This window comes from Thermochaetoides thermophila (assembly GCF_000221225.1).
Source record: "Thermochaetoides thermophila DSM 1495 unplaced genomic scaffold scf7180000011814, whole genome shotgun sequence".
NCBI classification, from domain to species: domain Eukaryota; kingdom Fungi; phylum Ascomycota; class Sordariomycetes; order Sordariales; family Chaetomiaceae; genus Thermochaetoides; species Thermochaetoides thermophila.
In genome coordinates this window covers 111,963-130,325 of record NW_006383030.1, presented here as the reverse complement: position 1 = coordinate 130,325, position 18,363 = coordinate 111,963, and the positions used below count along the sequence as shown (strand labels likewise).

At 52.1% G+C, this 18,363-nt stretch overlaps 7 protein-coding genes across 7 annotated transcripts; 2 read left to right on the top strand and 5 right to left on the bottom strand.

The window, feature by feature from the left end:
* Nucleotides 1-294: 294 nt before the first annotated feature.
* Nucleotides 295-603, bottom strand: CTHT_0010740 (uncharacterized protein; the record flags this gene model as incomplete). Its single annotated transcript, XM_006691532.1, has 1 exon — nucleotides 295-603. One exon carries the CDS (start codon nucleotides 601-603, stop codon nucleotides 295-297), a length of 309 nt encoding a protein of 102 aa, XP_006691595.1.
* A 3,839-nt stretch (nucleotides 604-4,442) lies between these two features.
* On the bottom strand, nucleotides 4,443-5,114 carry CTHT_0010730 (uncharacterized protein; the record flags this gene model as incomplete). Its single annotated transcript, XM_006691531.1, has 2 exons — nucleotides 4,443-4,963; nucleotides 5,024-5,114. 2 exons carry the CDS (start codon nucleotides 5,112-5,114, stop codon nucleotides 4,443-4,445), a joined length of 612 nt encoding a protein of 203 aa, XP_006691594.1.
* Nucleotides 5,115-5,575: 461 nt separating this feature from the next.
* CTHT_0010720 (uncharacterized protein) lies at nucleotides 5,576-6,822 on the top strand (the record flags this gene model as incomplete). Its single annotated transcript, XM_006691530.1, has 2 exons — nucleotides 5,576-5,875; nucleotides 5,941-6,822. The coding sequence occupies 2 exons, from the start codon at nucleotides 5,576-5,578 to the stop codon at nucleotides 6,820-6,822; spliced, it is 1,182 nt and encodes a 393-aa protein (XP_006691593.1).
* An 809-nt stretch (nucleotides 6,823-7,631) lies between these two features.
* On the bottom strand, nucleotides 7,632-8,456 carry CTHT_0010710 (uncharacterized protein; the record flags this gene model as incomplete). Its single annotated transcript, XM_006691529.1, has 1 exon — nucleotides 7,632-8,456. The coding sequence occupies one exon, from the start codon at nucleotides 8,454-8,456 to the stop codon at nucleotides 7,632-7,634; it is 825 nt and encodes a 274-aa protein (XP_006691592.1).
* A 2,858-nt stretch (nucleotides 8,457-11,314) lies between these two features.
* Nucleotides 11,315-12,438, bottom strand: CTHT_0010700 (uncharacterized protein; the record flags this gene model as incomplete). Its single annotated transcript, XM_006691528.1, has 2 exons — nucleotides 11,315-11,799; nucleotides 11,856-12,438. The coding sequence occupies 2 exons, from the start codon at nucleotides 12,436-12,438 to the stop codon at nucleotides 11,315-11,317; spliced, it is 1,068 nt and encodes a 355-aa protein (XP_006691591.1).
* A 2,539-nt stretch (nucleotides 12,439-14,977) lies between these two features.
* CTHT_0010690 (uncharacterized protein) lies at nucleotides 14,978-15,943 on the top strand (the record flags this gene model as incomplete). Its single annotated transcript, XM_006691527.1, has 2 exons — nucleotides 14,978-15,107; nucleotides 15,171-15,943. 2 exons carry the CDS (start codon nucleotides 14,978-14,980, stop codon nucleotides 15,941-15,943), a joined length of 903 nt encoding a protein of 300 aa, XP_006691590.1.
* An 83-nt stretch (nucleotides 15,944-16,026) lies between these two features.
* CTHT_0010680 (uncharacterized protein) lies at nucleotides 16,027-16,607 on the bottom strand (the record flags this gene model as incomplete). The annotated part of the gene is made up of 2 exons (XM_006691526.1): nucleotides 16,027-16,468; nucleotides 16,528-16,607. 2 exons carry the CDS (start codon nucleotides 16,605-16,607, stop codon nucleotides 16,027-16,029), a joined length of 522 nt encoding a protein of 173 aa, XP_006691589.1.
* Nucleotides 16,608-18,363: the final 1,756 nt, after the last annotated feature.

Below are 18,363 nucleotides of genomic sequence, written 5' to 3'. Positions count from 1 at the left end.
TGGCCTGCCAAGAATCGAACGGAGGCGGGTGTCCAGGGAGGAAGTGTCGGAGTCTGGTCGTCATGACTGCTCATGCGTTGCGACACTCATAACCCTCGTGGTCATGCCCGAATAATTCCACATCCCGTGTTGGATCCTGGGATAGGACTGTCGAAAGGAACCCATTCAGTTGCTCGCTCGGCCCTCGAAAGAATGAATTGGTTTGATGCTCGCATCGAAGTTGAAAAGGAAACAAAGCCGAGACTTCTTGGTCCTCAGCGTTCACCTGCAGGCCGGAAACAGCCGTTAAGAAACTCAAAGCAGGGCAGCTGCAACGAGACTGGCAAAGGCGGCTGCCGCGAACTTGGCTGGAGCGAACGCCGAACCAGCGTTCTCGTCTGTCGCGGTGGCTGCAGCAGCCTCTGATGTGGTGGTTGCCGTAGCGGTTGGCGTAGTGGTGTAGACAACAGTGCCATTGACGTGGCCGGTGACTTGGGCGCGACGCAGGGTCACGGTTTTGGTGAGAGTCACCTCTGTTGTGGATGTCACTGTTGTAATCTTCTCCTCAGCCGCGAGGGCAGCGAGGGGGAGGACAACAGCGCTCAGGATGGTAGCCAGACGCATTTTGGATCTTGTTTCTGAAGTTGTATGAATGTTTCGTGAGCTAAGGGTACTGAATGAGTGAAGGTGAGCCCCAAGCTGTCGACAGAGCTGAGATACACCCTCCAAGAGTCGTCAAGGCGCGAGACGAGTTAGCAATCAGGAGGCGAATGATTACGTGATTGTGAAAATGAGCTTCAATGGCCAATGCCGGCGTGGTGTGAGTGAGTGCAGAGCGAGGGTGCCAACTGCAAGCTGCGAACTGGAGCGCGAGAGAAGGAATGACAGACTGAATACGTCGAGTATTCAAGGTCGGAGGATGGCTCCAATGTAAAAACTCTGCGAACGAGGCCTGGAAGGGGGGAGTTTTGAGGCACGGCAAAGCAAAAAGAGAAAGCGAATGAGGGAGACGGGGCGAACAGGGAGCGAGAAGCCCACGATATCTGGGGTCTGGGGGCGCCGGGGGCGGATGGAGAACGGGGGTCTGGCGCTGCTCACTGACAGTCAGGCGCAAATTGCGTCTGGCTGCCAAGACTGTAGCAAGCGACCAAAAACACAAGCCGCCTTGGGCTTGGTCTGGCAGGGGGCCGCTCAGAGCAGGAGAGCTTGTCTGCAAAAGGATTGGTGCCATTGGTGCCACGAGGGTTGCTCTGGTACCTGCAGCGGCCAGGCACTGGTTCCTGGCAGGCAACGGCAGGGGTCCACGCCCAACTTCACTCCTTCCCCAATCGTTTCTCCTGGCGGTAAAACCCAACGGCAGCCAGCAACTTTCTGGGTTGCGACACGCAGAAAGAAACAAAAGAATCAGACAGAAAAATCTTTCAATTGCAATCAACGCATGCGCATCGGAGCATCTGTGCGAGCTCGTTGGCCAAAGCCAGTGAAAGGAAACGGCTTGAGCTTGCCCAGAAAGAACCGGCGGGCCGTTGTGGGGGCGACGGCGGAAGAAGCTTCTCAACGGGAAATTGCAGGTCTTGGCTGGTACTGGCAATTGGCCGCCAGCGCGGAATCTGCCCTGCTGACTCTGTCCCTTCTGTGCCCTTGCGCCTTCTGCAAACCGCGTCAAAATGCGACTCTGCGGCGCCGGGCTGTGCCAAAAGGAGTATGCTGTGCCTTTTGCTTACCATCGACCATTTTGCTGCCGGGCGTTGAAACGCTCCAGGCACAGCCGCGACCAAAAAGGATCCCAGAATATCCTCGCCACTGCTTCTATCGTAGGTTGCGCGCAACGCGTCGTCGTGAGTCGGTCTCAGTCACTATAGAACCCATCGCATGCGGTCGAACTTTCTGGCTGGCGGTGGCTCAACAACCCATGCGGCCTGCCGATGTTCTTTGGGCGGATAAAGCAGAACCGCCAACCCGGCGGCAAGTAGAACACCCAAAGACCAAGAAAGACGGTGCCAATGGTGTGAAATTTGAGCAATTTGAACAGCGCACTCTGATTGGTGTGCCTGACATGATGTGCCGCCAAAGCGGACCGTGCTCAGGAGACAAGCCTGGGCCCAAAGAGGAAGGATCATTTTTAAGTTGGCTTGGCACGTCCGGGGGGTTCCGCAACGCGTCACAAGGTGAGATGGCCAGATCCGTTTCTGAAGATCCATCCGTCTCTGGTGATGAGTAGTCCAGCTCCAGGGACCAGGAGCCGTTCCATGTCTATTTGGATCTCGGGTCACCTCGAAGCTCAACTTCATCACAGCTCTTGTCGACATATTTGACCCTGCCATGCAACGTTGGGCACAGACTGTCAAGACAGTGACAGTGGTGGTAGTCCGAACGATCTGGCCATGTGTCAGCCTGTGAATCGCCAGGCCACAACCAGTGGATGCAACCTGCTAATGCGCGAATATCCGCAAGCCCGTGAAGAGGAAGGTTTTTTTTGCAACCCCACGCCCGAGGGCTTGGGACTTATCGGTTGCAGCGTATTGCGTTTGCAATTTGGGCTTTTTGTTGGCACACGCGAGCCTGAAATGCACAATTTCTTCTACCTCTCAGGATCATGCTGACACACGTACTTGACTTTCGGCAACTCGTCTGGCTGCCCCTCATTTTCGACGACTGACGTGGGGCTGTCATGTCATTCAGAGGTGCCGCGTTTGCTGAAGATTTGCCGCTCCGCCCAATGTCTGATCATGTTAGTCAGACTCCGAGGCGGGAAGGACACCGCCTCATGCAAGTGGCAGGCTGTTGGTAATCTTAGGTAGATGACACCAATTCGCTCATTCTCTGCTGCCGGTGATATGGGAAAGAAGCAGGGCGATTGTGGGTGAGGATAACGTGCTGAGTTCCTCCGCAGGTCCAGTCCATTACCAGAATTACTCCCGGGATTGTTGAGACCTCGGCGTTTGGAACTTTAGGAAAGTACACCAAGCATGTAAGTTGGAAATCCTCATCCTCCTATCTGTTGCTATCTGCTTGGTCTGAGAAGACATATTCGGAACTTCTCATGGGTAAGTCTGTGGTCAACAGAGTGTTTACTCCCGGATGTTTAACTATGGCACTGATTGGTGGTCAATTGCCATTCCTCGAGATCATGAAGCGCTCAGAATCATGCATAAGTAAGAGGTAGAATAGGCAGGAGACACAATCTACACTTTTCTCCCAATAGAGGGGCGTTCTGTGGCTTGAAGACCTCAAGCCTTCAAAAACTGTGTAACTGTTTACTTCTCAGAAGTGCAAGTTACAAGTTGAAAGTCTCCAAGCGTAGTCCGTTTCCATAAGTCTCTTCATCATACCGTTGGCATGGTGTTCGTGAAAAAATAGGGAAAGTGTCTCCCAATTTTCCAATCTCTTCAATCCGTATTACTGCCTCAAAGTCTTTTGACATTCGACATATGACCGATAAGCTCATAAGTCGAACGATTAAGGCTTATGGGCTCAATGCTTGCGAAAGAGCAGCTATCTCGTTTTGGTACATGAAATAGATGTCCTTGTTGAAAGAAGTAAAATCAAGTCTCTGGCAGATAATGCTGGGTCAATGTGATGAGCTCTGTGTTTGTGGTAGGTGCTCCTGAATGGACGTTTTCAGCTGGATTGTTCGTTGAGCAGAAAAAATTTTTTATTACGTTAGCATCGATTGTATGATGCTGGCAACGATTAAAGATATGAGCTTGCAATCTGAAGTCTATGAACACTAGGGAAGAGAGGAACGCATGTGGAACTGGGGCTCGTAATCCCAAATGATCTCCGGTATTACTTAGGGTTTGACTCAGACAGGAGCAGTCCTGTGAATTTAACGAGTACACAAAGCTTCCAAGGAACTCTATTCGAGACAAATGCTCGATGGGAACGACTGAAAGTTACAACGGAACCAAGGCTCTGTGGTCACAACTCAACCATTTAGGGTTGTTGGAGACCTAGCGGAAGTGCATAGCTCGAGATTATGAGTGATAAGCGCCCCCGACATTCGTCAAACCATCTCATTAGACTGGCAGCAGGGTCCATATCCGGGGAAGTCCTTAAGACATGTTTCTGAAGGACACTGGAACTCACTTTACTAGGTAAAGATGAGACACAATGTGAATGTCAATGACGATCACAACTTCAGCTCTGATCATTTACCTGGCTTAGCATATACTTCTTGCTCCAGCCTCCTTTAGTGCCCCGTTGCCGTCGACAAAGATTACTGGTGACAAAGATCATGACTGCCAGCCATCAACTAGTAGTACCATCCCATAGCTATGCTAATAGGCCAAAGACATGACCGTTGCGCATTCATACCCTAAACGCCGTACTCTAAACCATTCTGTAACCGTAACGCCATACCGTGATAATCTGAGACTTCTTTAACGACCACATTCTACCCATCCAGGCCGCCATTCCATCCAGTCTATCCGACAACCAACCACCGGACACCGAAACACCCTTTATGCCCACCTTATCCCAATCTCAACACAACTGACATTCCTCACCCTTGACCGTTCCTCCACATCAGCCTCCTCCTCCTCGGCAACCAAATCATCGACCGCCCTCAGCGTCCTAGTCCTCGCTAGCACAATCAAATCCTTCTCCCTCGTAAAGAACCCACCCACCTCGATTGCCTTCTCAATCGCCCTCCCCGTGGCAACAAGCACCACATCATCCAGCGCATCTGCAATCGGGCCCGTTCTCCTCGGAGCTTGTTTGACTCCTAGCACGGCGATACGCGCTGTGAGGGGGAGTCCTCTAGAGGTTTGGCCGCCGGCTTGGGTGGGGGATTTCTCTAGGGCTTTACGTACGCGTCGCACGAGGGACATGAAGCTTGTGGATGAGGAGACTTTGATTATGATGGTGTGGGAGGCGCGTGGGGGAGGGAGATAGCCGTCTAGATCGGGAAGGATGGTGGCTGAAGGGCGGGATCTGGAGGTTGGGAGGGAATTGGGGAGGGGGCGTTTGCGGATGCGGAAGCCTGGAAGAGGTTAGTTATTTATCATAGAAGCAACGTATGTATAACAAAAGGGAAACGAACCATTTGGAATTGGGGGAAGCTTGATATCGGGTCGGTTAACGAGGGGCTTTTCTGGGCCCTCGGGGCCTTCCGCTGCGTGGGGAGGAGACATTGTCACGTCACTCTGAAAAATTGGGTAGCGAAAAGCAGTAGAAAAGGTGCTAGTTGGATTGCGCAGTTATGCAGTTTGGAGCATTCTGGACAGAGTGCAAAGTCAGATGGGGGTGCCTCTGCGCAGGGAGACAATGCGATGGCTTGAGCTTGAGTCTGAGTCGGCGAGCAGTTGCCGCAACCATCGCGGCTCCTACTTCTGCTGAAAAGCCCAGTCGCGAGCGATGGTGGGGCTACGGAGAACCTTGCATGCCAAGATCTGGGGTGTCCCGCTTAACCTCTGCCGAGGCCCCTTGATAAGATGGTCTTATCGCTCTCGTTATCACCGTAGGAAGACTAAACTGCGCGACGGGCAGCTCCAGGGCTTTGTGACCGGGCACACTAACGGGCTGTTGGCAGCTTCAGATAGTCCCTCTTTTCCAGATATGAACAGTTAATCCTTGTTCATAAAGCACCAGCGACATGTCGATAGATATCTACCCTCCCCTTCCCCCAGACCACCTCCAGCGAGAGGTCAAAGCCGCGCAGGTATGCCTCCCCAGATCATGGAAGGAGCTCCAACAACTGACTGTCCAGCAACGTGAACTCGAATGGTTTGTTGCTGAGCTGCGCGAAACCCTCGTAAACATCAAGCACGGGCTCGAAGACTGCTACGCGCTACTGGCACCCATTGACCCAGGGAGCACGCTGGTGCTGAGCACGCCGCGCAACGAGATTGTCAAAGGAACTGTTACAAGGGTTGGGACGAGAATTGTGAAGGGGGTGCGTGCGCCAATCTGAAGCGTATATGTGTATGCGGAAATATCCCAACTGACATCGCATTGCAGACGATACATCTTCGTCTTCGAACCCTCCCCCACCAAACCCTCACCCTCAACCCCGACCACCCCATCCATCTCGCCCCCCTCACATCGCTACAGTCCCTCCTCAACCAATCCATCGACCTGCTCACTCTGACCCTCTCCTACTCCTACCCATCCGAACCTTCTCAAGACCATCAGCCATCCTCCACCCCGCAATTCCTCTCTGCCCAACTCCGCCTGCTTTCTCAACATATTTCCCGTGCCTCAGCCCTGCTCAAAGGCGCTCCATTACCAACAACAGATCCGGCCTGGACGTCCCGCTCTGCTGCTCCGTCACATTTCACGCCTCCCTTGGCACAACCACACTCAGGGAGTTCCACGCCCGCGCTGAGTTTTTACCTCACCATACAAGACGCCTGTCTAGTCCTTTGGTTACGGACGCTAGAACCTTTCGACGCACCTGTCGCGTTCGGGACAAAACTCGCGCTTGCGATCGGCACAGCACGGAGGTTAGAACATGATGAGGCAGAACGTGTGTTCGGTTATTGTTGCAATCACTCTACGATCCCATATCCCGACGATCAAGACCGGGAGAATCTGATCGAACATGCCGGTAGCCCAGCGCCAGGACCGCAACTTACACGCACCACGTCGAGTACATCCTCTTCTACCAAGGGAGCTCCGTTGTCAGGGACGAAAAAGAGGTGGATTGATGTGTATGTGAGGGAGAAGGTAAGAGTGGAGAGTGCAGATCCGAGTTTGATGAGTTTGTCGGCCAAGTTGATGGCGTTGGGACATACGCTGGCGTTGGCGAGGCAGAATCTTGAGGTTTTGCTTGGGGAGGATGTCCGGGAGAGTTCGAGTGAGGGGTCATCGCCGATGGAAGGGGGAGAGCGGGGGTACTAGGAGTGTCGCTTCAGGAAACGTGGAGAGGAGGGGTTTAGGTATGATGGTGCTGAGGGGATGGCCCTCCCTAGGGGATCGGGAGAATTTGATGTCACGAAATGGGCGCGCCACCAAATGCTCTCCAGGATTCATGGCCTGGGGTTGTGCCTTGGCTGTCCTGCTTGCACGCTTTGGAGTCGATAATCAGGTTGCTCTTGGTATTTGTATTGATGGATCAATGACTTAGACCATCAGTGCTACTGCGCGGGCTTTGCATATGCAGTTGATGGATAAGATGGGAAGGTTGAGTTTGCAGCACTCTTTTTCCTTCAGTTAAAGAGGATCGTTCTTGGCAAAAGCGTTGTAGACGAAAGGGTCAACCAGAGCTTAATTACAGGAACTGCGATCGACTCCACAATATGCTCATGTTTCAGTCTAAGTCCTAACCCCAATGCTTTCCTATCAAAATAATTACCGATACTGTTTTCCAGAAAGGCCAGGCATGCTATTATCCCCCAGTTTAGTAATCCCTCTTATCAACTTACCCTTTGGTCTTGACCTTGAAGTGAACCTGCCCTCTCAGCCGTTGTTCTGCCTATTTGGCTTTTAGTCACTGCTCGTTCAGATACATATCTTTGTGCTGGTCGTCCCGGATGAAGGGTTGTCTCGGCCTCGGTATCAATGAATTTGTCGATGTTTCACGGACTCGAGTGCTTTCATGGCCATTGTGCCATCTGGGCTTTCGCTCTCAAAGAATCTGAGGTCATATCAACAATGGCGAAAGCAAGATCCGATGCTACTTGTGAGAAATCTGTTTCGCTGCTCGTTTTTCAATCCTTATCGTCCTCAGTCTCCAAATCTGACTGCTCGTCCTGAAGACAGATGAACCGCCCCTCCAGCTCAAAGCCATCCTCCAGAATCTTCATCATCCACTGAAGAAACTCATCAAATTCCATCTTCTCTGCCTCTCCAGAAAACTTGAACCCTCTTGCGCAAATGGCGCTCGCCGCTCGCCTCGAAAGCTTGTGGTTTAAAAACATCCTCGGCGCATCCCTCGTCGCCACCTCCCTCGCATCTTCATCTGGTATCCTGGCCAGCAGCGAGTCCAGCTTGTACAAGGCATTCATTATACCCATCGCCGTAACCGGCTCAATTTTCCGCGCATACCACTTTTCCAGCTTCGTGACCCGTTTCCTCGAGTCCTGGTCCGGATCCGGCGCGACCCAATGCCTCTTGGCCCACCGCACAAACTCGGCCCACGTATGGCACTCGCACGACCCATCCTTTTCGTTGACCTTGCGCCAGACGACCTCAGCAACATCGTCGCTGCACCACGTGGAAAAGTATCGCACCAACACGCCCGTCGCAGCGGGGTGGTTGGCTAAGCTGGGAACGAGGCCATACTGGCTGCATGCGCGCTCGAAATAACGGAGGTAGCGTGAGATGCCGATACCTTCGAACGGCCCGCTGAGGTTGTACTCTTCGGGTTTGGGGAAGGGGTAGGTTGGGCGGATGAGGATATTGGGCGATTGTTGCTTTGAGCCGCGCTGCCGTCGTTGGAGCGCGCGGCGGGATGAGTCGCTGCTCGAGTCGGAGAAGGAGTCCGCTTGTCGGAGGACAAGCTGTGTTTCGGCGTTAGCTGTTTCGTCTGGCATGGTGATGACGTTTGTGGAATTGCTCGTGGGATTGCCGGCTGCTAACAAAGAGTTCAACAGCATCCTGAAGATAAGCGTTGGGCGCAAATGTATACCATCTGGCATCTTGCTCACGGGCGTGATGTCGCCGGGAGAGGGTCACCGCCCGATGCACGGCATGCCGATGCCCCACCCTGTTGCATCATCGTGCTACCCTAAGGGGCAGTAGATGGGGTGCCATCGAGCCATCAGGTGCATGATTAGCTCCTGGAGGGCCATCCAGAAGCGCGTCAGACGTAGTGATGCCAAGCGGCCGAGGGATGGGACCCTGAATGTGCCGAGGTGTTTCTGGAAAAGGAAGTTGTGAGGCTGAGTGTGAACTCTCGGAACAGATGAACGTCAGTTGTTACCACGCAAAGCTCCAGGACCAAAGTGATGTCTATTTCTGCTAATCGATCTCTGAATTACACAGCTGGTAATGACGCATGGCGAGGACTGCGTGTTTCTTTGCGATGGTTACGAAAAGCACAGCCGTGCTGCAATGATATCTGTCTGTTCTAAACAGATCATGGTATAGCAGTTAGCGCTGCGCGAGCTTGCCCTTTTTTCAGCCAGAATGGCCCAAACGGACAGCCGAGCCCGCCCACTCTGGCACCTATTTTGCTCCGCCGTTGACTAGCTAGGTCGGAGGAGACAGTCACTGGTCTCATCCCAGCACTCTAAGGCCGACTCGTCCTCGTCGGGTGATCTAATTTTGTAAAATCAGACATTTACCCGAAACCCTTATTGCACGACCTTCATCAGCCAATCATGAAAAACAGTATTCCCTCCACATCGTCCAAAAACTTGGGTTTTTGAAGGCATATCACAAGCGCATGCTTCCGATACAACTTCTGCTTCCTTAATTTCCTTGGCGCATCTTGCTCAGCGAGCTTTTTGCGCGTTTATTGGGAATACTCCATAGTCTATTGTGCTAACTAGCTCAGTCCGGTTGGTATAATATTTCTCCAACCTCCTAAACTGCTCCCGAAGTCCTGCCGCGAATCACCCAGTTTAAACTCCTTCTTGACCCATGTCTCGAAGTTTTCGGAAGAATGCAACTCATCGTTCTCTCTATGAATGATTATGAGGTGGCGGAGGGGCTTAACGCATCATCTCTGGGAAGAAGCAAGCATGGTGGAATAGAAGTGGTCGATACAGCTCAATGAATCTTGGAACTTCTCGAGATATGTGGTTGCGAAGCGGCCGTTGAAGGGCTTAAGGTGAAGTTTTGAGGGAGGGGGAATTGGCGAGGTCGGGTTAGCGAATCATGAGGGTTGTCGTCGTTGACAGGAGTGGCTTTTTCTTCTTTTTGTTTCTGAGGTGTCTTTTCCTGATTTGGAGAGGCTGCTGATCGTGGTGTTACTGGTACCGTGCGTCCTAGTCCCGTTGCTGCTACTGCTGCTGCTGTTGTTGGTCTTGAAGTTGTACCTAGCAGTGTTGTTGCCGAAATTGCGGCTGCTGTTTCGGCTTTTGCTGCAGCTGCTTTTGTTGGCATCGAGCTTGCCTTTGATGCTATGTTCGTTCCCTATCTTCCTTCCACTTTCTTGCTCCCTCAGTCGCCACCGGTGGTGGAACGCCAGGCGGTTTATCCACGTGAAGATGGCCTGAGGTTCTTCTTCCTCACTTTTCTGCTTGTGTTCCTCTCCTTTCGGCTCCTACTCTTCAGTTTCCACTCGCAGGATCATGATGCTCACTTCACTTCTACCACCAGCCTGCTCGCAACCGTCGCCCTCTCTACTACTTTCAATCTCCTCAGCATCATCCTTACTCTCACCCTCTCACCCTCCCTACTATTCTTGATACCCTCCATAAACCTCTCCTCTAAATCGTATCCGGACTCAGAACAAGGACGTCCACTATTCGAAGCTCCGTCAGCCTGCTCCTGTCCTTATGAGCAGGCAACGTGGCTTCATTTTGAGCATGCACTATCCGGTGCAGGAGAAGAGCTCCTCTTTGGTGAGGGTGTTCGGGACCGAAAAGTTGAGAAAGTTTCTGATGTTAATTGGGAATGAGCACGCCGTGCATTTTTAGATGAGCCATCATCATTTTCGGTTATGTCAGAAGGGAAGCGGATTTGGGTTACGTTGACTTTGCAGGCCCTCGAGGATATTCATGCTATTGGGCCATTTCCATTTAGTTGCTGTGGCCATGAATGGCTTTTTTGGAGTTGATCGTTGATGTCAATTTGAGGTAAGTTTGTGAGGATTTGTTGGTGAGAATAAAGGAGACTGGAGAGAAAGGTCCTACGAGGTGGAAAGGCGGGAGAGTTGTACTATTAACATGTGCGATTGTGGCCTACAAGATGCAACTGTCGAAAGTGGAGTAAGCACCCTCATCTGTTAGACATCATCTCATTCGAGACAAGGGATGCGGTGAGCTGTTCAGACCCATACACGCGAGGTTGTCTGAAATTGACTGCCGTGTCGGTGAATCGAGTTGGGTGCTCGGGGTTCACCTTCACACCAGATCTCAGGGAAATATAACTCTTGAAGGGAGGGGAGGTATCCAAAAGTGCAAACTCTGAAGTTGTGGAACTCCTTGATGGTGGCCATTTTGGTGGAGAGTAGAAACCGTCCTGAGAAAAATAAGAGAATATATTAGGAAGAGCTGAGAACAAATGCCTATGCTTAGTTTTATCACCTATCTTGCATCCAAACCACCAAAATCTCCTGAACAATCCAGTTGGAAATTTAACAGGCTATTGGCTCATTCCTAGTTACGTATAAGTGCTCGGGCATCATTCACTCCACGAATCTCCTACATAGGCATCAAATATATCCACATTTATTGGCCAGCTCAGTTAAATCCATATATCCATACCCGACAATCGCAGCCTGTTATGCAACCGGAGACCAAGGCATAGCCACCAAAATTCTACTTTTCATGTCCTGAATCAGCGGCACTGTCTTATGCACCGTCTCCGCCCAGCCCTCGATCTCCCAGCTCTTCTCCCTCCTCCTCTTCCTCTCCTCCAAATCAGCAAACTGCCACAAGTGATGCACCGTGTTCAGATCCCCAATCTGCACGAACCACGCGCCCACACCCTCCATCACCTCCCGACGAGCTTTGAGGCCGCGGCGCCAGTGGGTTTCCCATTCGAGCAAGTTGCCCGGATGAAGGGTGTAGGAGCGCAGCTCGAAGAGGCCGCCTAGCTGGCGGGGGGGCGTAGTGGGCCAGAAGGAGAACTCTTGCATTAGAGATGAGCGGCGGCGGTAGATAAGCGAGCGGAGTTTGCGGTCGAAGGCGGGGAAGTCAGGATGTTGGGAGATGTTGTTCAGGGAGGTGTGGAAGCCGGTGTAGCGTTGGTATTCCCAAATGTGGACTTCTAACGTTAGCATTGACTTCGGAAGAGGGAAAGGGGGAGAGGGTAGAACCTACCAAAGGTATCGCAGTCCCCCACTTCCGTACGCCAGCTGCCAACGAGATGGACCTTATTCTCCGGATCGGCGGCCACGCGCGGATACCAGCTTCCGACCAGCGCCACATACTCGTCCACACATTCTGGCTTCACCTCATGGAATTCAATCTGGTGCACATATTTTCCCCTAGCCAGCACTTGGCTAAAACTCGCTTGCAGCTGCGCGTCCAGCTCGCGGCCCTCCTTCGTCCCATAAATAAGATTCGTCAGGGGACCGGCCTTGCGCGGCGGTTCTTTAACGGAGGCAACACTTCCTGTTGAACCGAGGGCTGTGCTCAGTGATCCGAGACCTCCCGGAGTGGGGGATGAAGTAGTATCAGACAACCCACTAGCTTCCCGCTGCTTCTGGGCCTCAACTAGCTGCGCCCGGAAGGCATTTTGCCGGGTGTTGAAGGACTCTTCCTCGCCGGGGCGGATGTCGGAGAGGGAAGGGGAACGGTGCTGCTGCTGCGTTAGGGTGGCGAGAGTTGTGGCGAAGAGTCTGGTTTGGCATGGTGTTGAGCGGGCGACGCTCATCACGGCGCGAGCTCTTCGGGACAGCATGGTGAGACTGATGAAATTTCAAGATGTTGAGCTTGAATGAAGTTGATGCTCGTGCGGGGGAGTGGCAAACCCAGTGTCCCAGTCCGGTGGTTAAAGAAGGGACGGACGGGTAGCCGAGATCTGAGTCAGGTCGAACAGAGACCGGTAAACGGTACAGCCAACTAAGAGATCTTGTACTGCAGGAAGACGACAAAATCGCCGGTAGACCAAGAAGTGGTATTGATTGTGGTGACCGTTCTGTATTGTTCGAGCAGCGGTATGGGTGGCACCAAAAGCGAGATCCCGCGACGGGAAACGCAGCAACAGCACGACAAGGGCAGGTCTGGCCTGTATCACAAGCCCTCTAGGGCAGCAGCAAGAGGTTTCCAGTAAGATCAGCAGCGGGAAACAGTAGGAAGCTTCAGGTTCAAAGGTGGGTGGTGTCAACGGCAAAAGAACGGCAAAATATTGGGTATCACTCTTAGTCCAAGTCCGGGAAAGAGAAGAGGGAGGGAGAAAGGCACGGCAGCACAACTGAGGAGGGGAGCAATGCAGATTAATTGGGCGTACAAGCACCAACCTAATGAGTCGAAAGAGGGGGCCGCAGCAGCTTGGAGACCCCGCACGTTGATCTCCGCGAGATGACTGAAGTTCCCTTCGTTTAGACTGGCTACAGTAGAGCCTAGACGTGTCGCATGTAAGAATGGGTAGACAACGCAAGCGACGCAGGATGCAGGGCGCAGGACAGTTCGTGAGTGTCTGGACCACTGCTCTTGAGACTGAAGCTTGATGGCTCCAGGCCCGGTGATTGGAGCAGGCAGCAAGCTCGGGGTTGAAGCTGCTGATCTGGCATCTCGATCTCGGCTGCCCGAGCTTGATGGGCCCCACACTGCAACTCGACCGCCAAACAGCAGCAGTCTCGCTCTTCGTTTGCCCCCTTCCTGCCGTCTTCTGAAGCGGCTCTTGCTGTCTCAGGAAGGGAGTGCGGGGTTTATGATGTCACACGGCAGCGCATCTCGACTGGTGGGCCCACTCAAGAGACACCGGTTCTTTGGAAGACGGAGAATCATTTCCACGCTCCGCACCCCCACCTAACAACGCCAAGCTTGTATGGACTCTTTTGTTGCCTAACAATTAAGACATCAAACCTCGGCCAGCACCACGCCAGGCATCAATCACTGGAGCCCGGGGCGGGCTGGAGGATCCGAAAAACACTCGTCGTTTTCACTTTCGCCTGCCCCGACCTTGAGCTCAAGACTTCTGCCAACCACCCGAGCCCATCCCCATCCAGGTTACTGTCAAGATGTCTTGGTTCGGTGTCGCCCCTCTCAAGAAGTTCCCGACGCCTGTGTGTAGGTTAACCCCAATTGATCCCCTTGCTTTCTCGTCTGACTATGTCCTGGGTGAAGATGCTGACTCTTCCTCCAGTGCGTCCCATGGCGCCTTTTCTGGCTGCCGGTATGTCCTCGCCTCGATTGACTCGACCCGGTTTCTCTCTACAGCAATACTGACCTCGCCAGCTCTGATCGTCGGTTACGGCATCAACGGCTTCCAGAATTTGATGATGGACAGTACGTCCCCTTTCATCCTCTAGACTCAGTGACACCCCTCTGACTTCTGCAGCCCCCGAATTCAGGAACGACCCGCGCAACCCGCGCCTTAAGGCGGGCCACTAAGCGGTTGATGCGTGATGGTGGTGACGGCGGTGTTGTGGAAGAGGATATAACAACTCTGGTCTCTTAGATACCGGATCATCGATTGGGCGACGACGATGGCACGCGGTATTTTTTCGACACCAGATCAACACATACCGAGACAAGGTCGCCAAATTGGTTGGCACGATACCATTCGCGGCGGTGTATTATAGATGGGGTAACAGCAACAGCAATTGAGATGGTTGCCGCCTTGTTGCATGTGTGAGAGTGTCCCCTTTGAAGTTCAAACCGGCACCTTCTGAGGTTCAGGATGAGCACACACCACCTGCCATCTTACCGGCATCCCACCACCCTCCATTGGCGGGAATGTTTTCGCTGCTGGCAGAGAGAAATGCGTACCCGATACTGGCCTCGGACTAAGCTCACGACCTGTCCGGGCGCCCGCGTCGAGTCCCTAGCCGTCATGCTGGTTGTCGAGATGCGGGTATCAGTAGAGGTTACATATTTTTTCATCTTGTAGTTTCGTAGTGTGTCATTGTCATGGATCAGCAGAGGTAGCTGTCCACGTCAATGCCATTGTTTATCCTAGGAGACAATAGACTTGACTATCTTCGCCATGTTCCTCGTCTAAAGTGCTAGTGTCTCCTTGCCGATAAAGCCCCACCACAAGCCAGTCAGCGCCGAAACAGCACCAATCTCCTCTCCATCCCCAATCAGCCTTCTGCATCTGAACACCCCTAACAGCCCCTTCGGATTACCGATCTTGCCTCTGCCCCCCCCCCCGCCCGGGTCTCCAACCCACTTTTTCAACTACGTTCATGCTGTTCTCTCTTTCCCGAGCCGTCAGACTACAAGCGCGTGGTGTTATCTCGCGATTTGGCACTTTTGCGACAAATATTTCCACAATGGGTGACGCCGCACAGTCATCATCAGGGACAAACATTCCCACTGGCGCAGCTGCTGAGGTGCGCGGCACCCCCAAGCCGAAACCTACGCCGCCCCCGAAACGGGAGGTCAAGATCCTGATGCTGCATGGTAAGCCGTTTCCCCTTTTCAGCTACTGTAAAGATGAGATGCTGACGATCATATATGATAAAGGTTACACCCAATCAGGCCCCCTCTTCCGTGCCAAAACCCGTGCCCTTGAAAAACTCCTTGTCAAGCTTTTGTCTCCCGCCAACATCTTCCCTCGTCTGGTCTACGCGACAGCCCCCAACCGCCTTTCAGCAAAGGACATCCCCGGTTTTACACCCCGCTCAGGGGAGGAGGAAAAAGAAGAACTGGAAGCATGGGCTTGGTTCAGGAAGGATGAAGCTACTGGACGATATAGATTCGTTAAGGAGGGGATGGAGCGCGTGGCGGAGGTGATTAGCAATCCGAACGGGGAGTTTGCGGTTACAGGGGATGGGGATCCGGTGCCAGAGGGGCCGTTTGATGGTGTAGTGGGGTTCAGCCAGGGGGGTTGTGCCGCGGGGATGGTTGCTTCTGTGCTTGAGCATATCTCACCAGATGGGAAGTTTAGGAGGGCGCCGGAGGAGCATGCGGAATGGGCAAAGAAAGTTAGGGAAGCGAATGGTGGGACGGCGTTAAAGTTTGCAGTGATTTATTCTGGATTTTGGGCTGTGCCTGAGGATCTTGGGTGGCTTTATGAGCCGAAAATTCGAACGCCGACGATGCACTTTTTGGGGAGTCTGGATACAGTGGTGGAACACTCTAGGAGTGAAGGGCTGATTGAACGGTGCGAGGAGCCGGTTGTATTGACGCATCCGGGCGGTCATTATGTGCCGATCAGTAAGGAGTGGGCTGTGCCGTTGGCAGGCTTTATCAGGAAGTGTGTTGACGGGGAGGGGAATGGGAAGGCGAGTCTTTAATATTCTATTTAGAGGACAGACTTGGGGGATAGATGGTATCAAGACGATATATACCACGTCTATAGACTCATGTTTACGATTATTTACATCTTCCTCCCTACCTCTGTCACACTTGCCGGCGGAATCTCCCCCATCATGGCCCGCTCATCAGGCACCAACTCTCCTCGAGCAAACCTCTCCCCCTTCCATAAACTCCCCTTTCCCTCCCGTTTAGGCAACTCTCCCCTCCCAGGGACCCCTTGCAATCCCGCATTAGCCTTCGCCGCGGCCCTCCCCATTTCCGAGATCTCACTTTTACGCAATGGCTCGCGCTGTCGGCCCGAGGAGACCATATCCATAGGGAGGAGTTCAGGTTCAGGACGGAGATGTTGACGGCGGCGACGAACACCCTTTGTGGGGGTTGCGCCGGGGGGTAGGGTAGCTAACTGGGAAGGGGAGATGGCCATGTCGTATTTTTTGAGGGTCGAGGCTTCGGGGCGGGTGAGTTTGCGGGGGTAGATGTGCTGTTCTTCCATTATTTCTTTCCTGGAAGTGGGGTTAATGAGACTAAGCAGAGAGTGGAGGAAGGAAAAAGGGAGACAGACGGGGTGTCGTTGGACATAGACATGCTGGATTTGTCTTTGGAGGAATCGGATTTGCGGTTGCCCATTAGCATGTTTATCATCTTGATCGTTTTTACTAGACAATAGACATGTTAGCAGGACAATTGGGTCAAAGGTAGCAAACGGCTCTGCTAGAGTTGAGTTGGTCTTAAGGGATTGGTGCTTGAGTCAATGTCGTCATGGTTGGGTAAACTGGCTGGGTGACAGGTCAAGAGACCTCCCCACTTGACAGCGGAGACTGTGAATCGCTTCGAAAGTTTTGTTTCTGTTTCTTAGCCAAAATCTGGATTAGCAATTATCGACAGGTGTAGATACAAACTGTACTTGCATGTACATTTCACAATGCCGGGTCATGAAATCTGGGCACTGTGATACCATCCGCTTCACTTACCCTGCCTTTCCTCGTTAAGGACCAACCAAAAGGCTTATACATGTGACATTAGGAAACGGCGATTGCATCGCAGCCTTTATCCTTCAACAAAACTTTTGGTTGTCCGCATTCTCTGGTGTTGTGGCCATGTGCTGACTGGAAGTGGCACTGTTCAGGAGGGAAGCTGCTGCTGTGGCAACTCGAACTTCGGAGGTCGGGCGAATGCTGACTTTAAAATTGGCCGACTGTCGCTCATTTTAATGCGGTGACAAGGATATCACGTATGGGTTGACCTGCAGCATAAAACGATGCCTTACCGTCAGGTAAGTTGTTTTCAGTCCTGGAAGGATTTTGATATAGCACCCCGGTCAAGTCCATATACTATATATATGGTAAAACTACACTTGAACCTGGACGGCGGGTTGAATGTTCTTTAATCCAGCATATATCAACCCATTCATGCCCTTACTGCCAGATGTGCTGGAAGTATGCCTGAAATTAAAGTACTTGACATCTTGTTACCGATTCCGAAGGCCTCAATAAGAAAGTGAATTGTCGCTACAACCAAAGGGATAACTGGGACCAGATATGGTAACACTCTGTCGATAATTCATAGGAAAATGAGCCACTATCAATAGACAGCATGAAGCAGTCGACAGACCGCTATTTAAGTGAATGAGGCGTAGATTCGAGGGACATCACCTGACGACCTTTAATGTCATGTTGAAGAACAACTTTGCACAGAATTTGACAGCCCTTACGTTAAGCTTGTTGAGAACAGCTCGTGTTGCACTGGAAGTATTGGCACTTTTTGCAAGGCTTAAAGAACTTCTGGGTCAACAGATTCGCGAGCACTCCAAGTGTACTCAACTCAGTGATAATACAAGCAACAATTCGTAACTCACATGAATTGCTGGCGTCAGTGTTGCATTATCAGCAAGAGTACGAAAATAGCAGGACCTTAAAAGAGAAGACTTCAGCTGCGGCTCAGCAGCTTCGTGAAATCCGTGCAGCAATTGAGTAAGTTGAAGAAACTTGGTAGAGAACGAAAATTTGATGGGTAAAGTTATGCCATTCATCCTGAGCCATATACGAGATAGGTACATGTATCGCTAATGTTCTCTGGGATACAATGCAACCATCTCTCTCCATCTTCAGTCAAGTAGCTTGCATGCATTCATTTAAGGTCGCTCACGCCTGTGGAGGCTGTTACTTCACATTTTGTTAGTCCCAGAGGTCATATGTGGTCCCCGTCCCTTTGACGACCTGTCAGCCAGTATTGTCATAGGCTGTTTTCTGGCACCACTTGTACCATGGGAAGAATGCAGAGTGATTTCGCAAAGGTATCGTAGAGAGGATTTTACATTTACTTGTCAAGTGTCATGTGCTCATGCAAACACTCTTGTCTACTGTCAGCTGTGAACATCGAAATCCCACGTGGCACCATA